This window comes from Brassica rapa, chromosome A01 (genome assembly GCF_000309985.2).
Source record: "Brassica rapa cultivar Chiifu-401-42 chromosome A01, CAAS_Brap_v3.01, whole genome shotgun sequence".
Classification (NCBI taxonomy): domain Eukaryota; kingdom Viridiplantae; phylum Streptophyta; class Magnoliopsida; order Brassicales; family Brassicaceae; genus Brassica; species Brassica rapa.
The window spans coordinates 21080495-21090473 of record NC_024795.2 but is presented as its reverse complement, the minus strand read 5'-3'; the positions used below and the strand labels follow the sequence as shown (position 1 = coordinate 21090473).

General features: G+C 30.6%; 1 protein-coding gene across 1 annotated transcript; it reads left to right on the top strand.

The window, feature by feature from the left end:
* Positions 1-8057: 8057 nt before the first annotated feature.
* On the top strand, positions 8058-9526 carry LOC103834113 (CBL-interacting serine/threonine-protein kinase 7). The gene has a single exon (XM_009110175.3). It carries the CDS (start codon positions 8121-8123, stop codon positions 9363-9365), a length of 1245 nt encoding a protein of 414 aa, XP_009108423.1. The 5' UTR covers positions 8058-8120; the 3' UTR covers positions 9366-9526.
* Positions 9527-9979: the final 453 nt, after the last annotated feature.

The window sequence follows — 9979 nt, the reverse complement described above, 5'->3', positions numbered from 1 at the left end:
TTTGCAGCCATCTCAGGGCTACTGATGAGTGTTGGGAAGTCTACAATTTTTTGTATTGGGGTTGATGATACAACGCGAGAAGAAATCCAAGATCAATATAGATTGGCAGTTGGTGTGCTCCCGATTTGATACTTGGGACTTCCTCTCCTAACAAAAAAATGGGAAGGAATGACTATCAGCCACTTATTAAAAAAATTAAAAAGCGTATAAGCCTTTGGACGAACAGATTTTTGCCAGTGACAGGTTGCTTGCAGCTTATCAAGTCGGTCCTAATTAGTATTGCAAACTTTTAGAAGGCACATTTTTTTTACATTACGTGGGAATAATTCGTACTAGCATTGATGTCCCTTAGTTACTGCAAGTCACGCGACCCACCTTATAGTAAAACCCTAGCTTTAATTATTCTAACTATGTTACATATTTCACCATTTAGCACCGAAATCTCAAATAATTCAAAATGTGAGTTAAAAAGCATTTTCATTTATTTTTAGGTTTTTATTTCTTAAAAGATTAATCTATCTATTCTATTAAAATAAAATTCAGAACTTCATTTCATATGTGATATTTTAAAATAGACCATTCCTTAGAAGTTTTTTAAATAATTATAATGAAATTATTAAATCCATATAATTTGATAATTCAAATAAATATTATTCCTTAATTATATTTCCAAAATCTACAGAATAATATTTAAAATGGTAACCTATTAACATGTAACAACCTTTCAAACATCAGAAAATAACCACGTAACAAGATATTTGCATAAAATGATAACCAATCATTACTATTTTAACACATGCATACGATTATACTAAAGCATAAAAATGAAAATCCGGTCCATTTGGAATTTCTAATCACATTTCATATTCATATAACTATTCTAATATATATTACCCAAAGAAAATATTATTAACTTGACATTAACCTTTAAGAAACTTGTATTATCAATAACTGTTTTAATATATATTATTATATATAATAACTTAATCTATTTACTAACTGGTTTACAAATTATAAATTAAAAGAATCACATATACATGATAAAATACAGGGATTCATACAGTTTCAACATACTTCAACTTATTAATGCAAAATATTCAAATAAGATATTTAAAATAATTAAGCTAAATATTCAAATAAGATATTTAAAATAATAAATAATTGTATATTTTAATATAATATCTAAATTAAAATATTAAAATATAATTTAATATATTTGAATATGATAAAGTACATACTAAATTTAGTTGACATTAATATTATTTGATTATATGGCATATTGAATTGTATATTGTGATTTACAATTACAGTTTCTTGCCGTTTATTCATAGAAATATAAACATTTATCAAGTATGAGATGGGCTGAACGTCATATAAATAATTTATATTATAATTAATATTTAATTAATATTATAATAAAATAAATTTTGACAAATAGAACAAATAAAAAATAAATGTATATTATAAGTACATATCATGTGAGAATATAACACATTGATTTTGGTTTTAGTTTGTATCACATCTTAAAATCCATAAAGTAACCTTATATCGTTCAGCTTCGGATTTTATTAGTTCAGTTTTGATATATCCAGAGTTAAATCCAAAATTTAAAACAAAACATAAGAAGGAAATACTTATTTATATAGAATTGGATATTTAAGACACTTATTTAAAGTTTAAATATTTATTTTTAGATACCATTTCAAAATAAATATAGAACTGAATATTTGAAGTACATATTTATGTTTCAAATAATTATACTTGTAATTAATTTGGACATTCGGATCAGTTTTCAGATTTTTTGGGTTTTCGTTTGTTTGGGTTACCCATTCGGCTTCGGATAATAACACTTCAGATTTTGATATATTTTGTACCACCTTATAAGATTCATTCTTGTATTTCTTACATTTCAGCTGGGTACTTATCGAGTTTTTGAGTTTGGATTCGATTTAGACTATGCGTTACGGATTTTGTGCCCAAACGTACTTTAAATAAAGATAAAATGCGATTATATAAAATAATTCATCAAAAATTATACTGTGCTTTAAAACCGGACCGACCCGATGATTGGACCGGGTTCAACCATGAGCCGGTTATATAGCTGGATTGGGTCTAGTAATTAGTTCGACCATGAACCGGCCTTGTAGATGGATTGGATTTCAAAGTTATTAAACCGATAAAAGCCATTAAAACTATAAAAAAAAATATAAATCATCCATTAAACATAAAACTAGATTATATTTATTATGTTTAAAATTTATTTATATTTTAATTATGTATCATATTTAACAACATTACTTTAAAATTTATATACTCAAAATATATTAAATCAAAGTATTCAACCAGGTTTAATCCAGTCAAACCATATTAAAGCGTGGTCGAAAAAAGTTATGGTTCAGCTTCCGTTCCGGTTTTAAAAACGCTGGTTATATCATATACATGTTATATATATATATCGACACACATGGCAAACATACCGACGAGCTAGACTATTTTTTATAAAATAATAATATTTTATCATTAAGATCTATAATTGGTGGTTCCTTGTTAGTTTCAAATATTTTTATTTATTTCATTGTGTCGTTTTCATCTCTGGTTCAAAATCATGTCGTCTTCCACTTGACGATGGATCTTGGAAATTTCTTTTATGAATATTATTTTGGTACTTATATTATTTTTATAAAGAAAAAGGCGCCCCAGGATGTTTTAAATCGCAGGAATAAATTCGTTCAAAACATGTTTCAGCTCATTCTGCTTAGTATAAATTTCATTCTTCTCTAATCTTCCCATAAATATGCGTTCATTAATTTTTTAATTGTGCGGACTCGAATCTTCCCATTAGTATATGTTCATTACTTATTACTCTATTTGGTTGTTGAACTATATCGCCACTGGTCTTTAAAAAATAAACTATATGGCCACTATTGAAAATTCGATATATTACAGATTTTCATTATACAAAACTAGCCTTGTATCTATTAGCATCAAGACCATACGAAACATGCATGACTAGTTAAGCTAAGATATCAATAAAGAAAATAATATAGTTATAAATATGTACGAACCCTCATTAAAAATATGAATTATTAATTATTTCCCATTTAACTGGAAACAAATACAATTACTCTTCGTCTTCGTGTCGAAATTTCACGCAAAACAGTCTTGCCTAACTTGTACTACTAATTAAAAATAAAATAAAATAATGTTATCTATAATTTCATTGCTTATGTCAAAATGTACCAAATTCATTCGAGCCGTCGAGCATTATGTATGTTTCACCTTCTCCACCTATCTGATCACAGATGGAACACCTCACAACCACATAGCACATAATCAAAATTTAAAACTTGAAAAATGTGGCAAAAGTTTTTTTTTTTTAATTGTAAGTTATTGTACGTCTCACGTAATTCGACATGTGATTTTTTTTTTAAACTAATTGGACATATGATTTCATGGCAGCTGATTATATCACGTCTCTTAGACCATCTCCCATGTATTTTCCTATTTTTCTCTAAAATAAAAAATTTCTCTAGAGATGGATTTGTCTCCAATGTATTTATTTATTTATTCCTCTAAAAAAAAATATTCTTGATATATTCTATTCTAATTTTACGAATAATACATTTTATTTGTGAAAGTTGAAAACCAACCCAATTTAATTTAACAATCATAAAATTATGATATTATTTACACTGAATATTTTTATAGAAACTATTATGTAAATAAAAGTATGATTATATATTTATATAAGCAATACATTTTCACTAAAAATATTTATTTTGGTTATAATTGTTAAAATAAAAAGTTAAAAGATCATTTTGTGAATAAAAAAAAATATCTCTATTATAAAAGAATGATATTTTTTTCTCTAAATATAGAGGTGAAAATAACAATCTCTATTTTAGAAGAAAAAATAGAGTATGGTTGAAGTGATTTTACCTCTAAATACTATTATAGAGACAAATATAGATATGGATTGGAGATGCTATCACATGCCTATTTTACTTCCCAATAAGCCATCTCGAGTGACTTAAGACAACTACTACGGTAGCTCATTTTAAAAGGCCACATCACCTATTTTTATCTGCTAATAAATAGTATCAGTAATAATTTTAACGTGATAAACAAGTAAATTAGTTTCAATATTTAACATGTTATTGAAACTAATTTTGTTATTTAAAGTGTTAAGAGTAGAGCTTAAAATTCTAAATATAAACTTTTGCTAACTTGATAATTTAAAATGCAATTTTTCCATTTTCTTTTTGAAACTTTAGCTCCATTCAGTTTCATAGTTTATTTTATTTTTGCCAATCATCTGCATATACTTTAATCATAAACTCACGACAATAACTAAGAGAATAGTTAAAATAAAAATAAACACTTCCCCTGAAATCTCCCAAACCCATATTTTCCTACAAGTTATGCATGCTTTTGTTTTTTTTTCAAAAAAATATACATTGCAACATGGCCAGAGCACTGAGTACTATTATAAATACTAACTGCACAAGATATTTTGATTAAACATATTCATATACTAGTCCACCACATCAAATACTCCAAAGATATAAATAGTTTTCTAAGATACGTATAAAAATGGACTAGTTAATATGATATCATCGTCATATGCATATGCGAAAATTTTTCCATTTTAATATAATCTTTTATTATGGAATTATGCTAGTGAGTTCTAGTGTGTGCGAATATGCGATTGTGGACTGGCAAAGTCCAAATCTCATGAAGAATAAAATAACAGAAATTGAAGCTTTGTTGTATGTTTTCTAATCCTATGAATCTTGACAAAACAAATTCAACTTTTAATACCAAATTATTTTAAATAAACATCAATTTTGACCACCATCCTGTGGACCCACATGGAGTTCAAGTCTTTGCTGACATGGCAGAAGAAGAGCCGTCCACCTGTCAGTTGAAAACAAGCAAAGATTCTTGACGGTTAGTGGGGCGCAAGAGCCTCCAGTGATCACTGATCAGTTTGCTCGTTGCGTAAATGACTTATCTACCCTTAGTTCAGTATTCCATTTAATCTGTGATTTAAATAAGCCACAGTTAATGATTCGCGATTAATTAAAATCTTGATCATAACAAAGAATGAGAAAATCTAGCAAGAGCAAGATGGAAACGTATGGACCATTGAAATAAGAGAGGAAGATATTTAATTAATTAAATAAATTTTTTTTTTCAAAACCAAGTGTCCAATAGATACAAAGACAATGATGAACACCAAGATTATATTCTCTACATGGAATAGTGATTACTCCTACTTTTTATGATTAGCTTTTAAGCACTAGCTAGTGGAATAATTATAGTGCTATCAACCACAAGATATTTTGTAGAAGAATATGGTGGTGTGTAAAGTTGAATGCAATTATAACAAGAAACTAAACAAATAAATAATATTTTCGCTTTGTCCAAAAGATAATAATAAAGTTTGCCAGGCGATATCATTTTGGCCAACACATACACTATATGATTCATATAAGTTTATGAATCAAGACAGTGATTCTATTAGCTAGATCTAAAACTCAAAATCCCAAACATCATAACTTTTGGAGCATTGCATATATAACGAATACTTTTCCAGCTCAATTGATTTGCAAAGGAAAATGTATAATTCAATAGAATAATTGAGATCGAATCATGGCAGTTCTTCAGTAGCCTAATCGAATTACGGGTTGGTGAAGTTCGAGTATGTAAGGTGTTACAAAAAATGTTCACGTGCAGAAATTGAAATATAAAATAAAAGATGAAATAATGATTTTGGAAACTGTTATAACTTTGAAAGCCTTTTAGAAAATATGATATTAGTAAGATAAATTACATAAAACAATTATAATAATGATAGTTAAGCCACATAAAATAAATATTATGTAACTAGAGTCTCTCTTAACACTAAAAATATTAAATTAAATAAATATTATGCAAGTAAAATCTCTCAACACTAAACAACATTCAATTAATTAAAAAATATTTAATTAATTTATAAATTAATTTAATCATTTTAAAATAAATACGGATTATGCTCTAATTTAAATATCTACTCTATTAAAATAGAGTCATATTTTTATCTACTATACACAAGTCTATGTTAGACCATTCATTAGATATTTTCCTAACAAAAATAATATACATCTAAAAATAACATTTCTAAGAAAACATAAATATATTGTCATTAATTAATTATTATTTGACTGTTTATCATATTTAATATAGACCATATTTTATATATTCCAATAACTAATTTTGAAATTAATTAGTATAGCCTCATTCTTTTTAAATTATCAAATTAAATTTTTATATAAAACAAAATAAATAATATTTTATTGGTTGTAACATTTTATATTGATATGTTTAGTAAAAATAAAATCATTAAACTGAAATATAATATATTAAATAAAATAACATTTAAAATATAACAAAAATAATTTAATTTATTCACATAAAAACATTTCGAGAATTAAAATTTATAAACAAAGAAGCTAATATTTTTTTATTAATTCATATAAAACTAACGTTTAAAATTAAACTATTAATATTGATGTTGCATTTTAAATAAATAAACAAAAATACTCATTAATACATGATTTGTACAATATCATCAAATAAATTTCAACAAATAAAATTTTCAAAATAAAAATTATATACATAAAATTGATATTAGATATATATCTTTATAACATATTTTATATTTTAAATATTAATTTAAAAATATAAATATATCCGCACGGACGTGCGGATTAATATCTAGTTAAGCAAATTAAAGACTAGGTCATGAGATGATTGGTTAGCTTTTACAAAGAAAAATCCACCCAAACAATATCTAATGAACTTGTGTAATAGCCTCCTTCACTAACCAAAAACGTTAAAGATCAAAGTTGAAATGTTTTTGTAAAATTATATACTTTCTCTTTTAGTTTGTTGACTTTAGATACATAACTAGGCATGGGCATTTGGGGTCCCAATTGGGTTTCGGTTCCGTCCAATCGGATCTTGATTTTTCGGATTTATCAAAATCAGCTCCATTCGGGTTATATGAAAAATTGGTTCGGGACCGGTTCAGGTTCTATCCGGTCCGGGTCGGAATTAGTAAGTCTTCAAAAAACCAGTTCAATCCATTGTACTTTCGGATTCGGGTCCCAACTGATTCTTCAGTTTTAAAGTACTTGATTTATACCTATTTTGTAATAAAAACATAAGTAAAATCAATTCAAAAATAAGAAAAAAAATCAAACGTGATCATTCAAAATCGAACGAAAGATAAACATAGTTATTGATAAAAGGAAAACCAAATAAATGAGAACATGAAACGAAAACAAAGTTCTCATGAAATTAGAAACATTATTCAGTGACAACAAAACCAAAATCTAAAATCTAAAAACTCCAAGCTTCAACCGCCACCTTCAACCATCAATCTTCAAATAATAGATAATTATTTTAGATGTTCAATAATATCTTAATGTATCTTATATACATATTAGAAATTGAGATCATGTTTCGTACAAGTTATTTTTGGAATTTTGAAATCTTTCGGGTTCTATCGGGTATCCATTTAGATTCGAGTTCGGTTCGGATAACACCATAACTCGAAATACCATAAAACAAGATCCATTCGGTATTTACGTCGGGTTCGGATCGGTTCAGATTCATCTTTATCGAATCAGATTCGGTTCGGATTTTCGGATTCGGTTTATTTGCCATAACTATTAACACTTAACAGCTGTGTTTAGCAAAAACAGTTTTCCTTACATTTTGCCTACTTAAATAATTATTTGTAAATTTTACATAAAAACTGACGTTCATTTTGAAATAATTATTCTGTGTAAAGATAAATTGTTGACCTTTATTTTAGACCAAAATATAAACTGTTGACTAAATTTCCATTCGACACATTATTCATCTTATTTATTAATGATTCTATTAAACATCATATTATTCGAGTCCCGTTTAACACGTAAAACAGATTCTATTAAACATAATAATTATTTTCGAAGGGTATTTTCGGTATAACAAATAGCTTATTTTCCCTATAAAAACAAACATCAACTCACCAAACAACTCGTCCCTGAAATCCCTCAAGAGCTCAGGCACCACTTCCTCTCGCCGCCATGGACTCTCTTCCTCAGCCGCAAAACCAGTCATCTCCGGCGAAAATCCTCCTGGGGAAATACGAACTCGGTCGCCGTCTCGGCAGCGGAAGCTTCGCCAAAGTCCATTTGGCTCGCTCCATCGAAACCAACGAGCTCGTCGCCGTTAAAATCATTGACAAGAAGAAGACCATCGACTCCAACATGGAGCCGAGAATAATCCGTGAGATCGACGCGATGCGCCGTCTCCGCGACCATCCCAACATCCTCAAGATCCACGAAGTCATGGCTACCAAATCCAAGATCTACATCGTCATGGAACTCGCCTCCGGCGGCGAGCTCTTCTCCAAACTCCTCCGCCGCGGCCGCCTCCCCGAATCCACAGCGCGTCGCTACTTCCAGCAGCTCGCCTCCGCGCTTCAGTTCTCTCACCGAGACGGCGTGGCTCACCGCGACGTGAAGCCGCAGAATCTCCTCCTCGACAGGGAAGGGAACCTCAAGGTCTCCGACTTCGGCTTATCCGCCTTGCCGGAGCATCTCCAAAACGGATTGCTCCACACGGCGTGCGGTACGCCGGCTTACACGGCTCCGGAGGTTATATCGCGGCGAGGATACGACGGAGCGAAGGCTGACGCGTGGTCTTGCGGTGTGATCCTGTTCGTTCTTCTCGTCGGAGAGGTTCCTTTCGACGATTCGAACATTGCTTCCATGTATCGGAAGATTCAAAGGCGAGATTATAAGTTCCCGAGCTGGATCTCGAAACAAGCTAAATCGATTATCTATCAGATGCTTGATCCCAATCCTGTTACGAGGATGGGGATAGAGACGGTTATGAAAACCGCCTGGTTCAAGAAATCTCTAGAGACTTCTCAATTCAATTTCGAATCCGAACCGGTTTTGGAGAAATCGAGTTCGATCACTGCTTTTGATCTGATCTCGCTTTCGTCGGGGCTAGATCTCTCCGGTTTGTTTGAGAGTAAGAAGAAGAGAGAGAGGAGGTTCACGGCGAAGGTTTCAGCCGTGGAGGTGGAGGAGAAAGCGAAGGCGGTTGGGGAGAGATTAGGTTATGCAGTGAGGAAGACGAAGAAAGAAGTTGTATTAGGAAGTGGAAGAACGGCGATTGCTGTGGAGGCGGTGGAGTTAGCTGTGGGTGTTGTGGTGGTTGAAGTGAAAGTTGTTGACGGAGAAGAAGGTGAGTCACGGTGGTCTGATTTGATAACAGAGCTTGAAGTTATAGTTCTCTCGTGGCACAATGACGTCATGTAAATATTTTGTGACATAGTTTTCCTTTTGCTTTTTGTTCCAATTTTGTGTAAGAATGACGTCATAAAGAATTTCAGAAACTGCTTCTGAATCTTGTCACCATCGTTGTACATGTTGATCATACAGTTTGATGTATATACGTCGCCTCTTGTTACACGATTCAAGAAGCTCTAGTTATATAGTTTCTACATAACTCATATAGCTTCTCGAACGTTTCCTGCATCCGCAAAAAAATTGATCAAGACAACGTTATAAATCAACACTAACATCCGGTTCAATATTGAACTCAAGCATCTCTTTATACACTTCCCCTGCCATATTAAACTGACCCAGTTCCACAAAGTTTGATATCACAACACTGTAAGGTATGCAGTCGCTTGTATATTATGTCTCTCTCATTTTCTCCAGGTAAGATATGGCCTTATGAGGCATGTCAGAGCTTGCAAGGTTGTAGCTTGTAGACGAGAGTGTTGTATATGTACATTTATCCAGTGTGACGCTATAACTCACCTCAAATAATTCATAAGCCTTTTCGTAGCTCCTACCAATTGCATACGCTTTGATCATTACATTGTACTTGGTAATTGTTCTCTTATTCACTCAACTTCCTGGCAGCA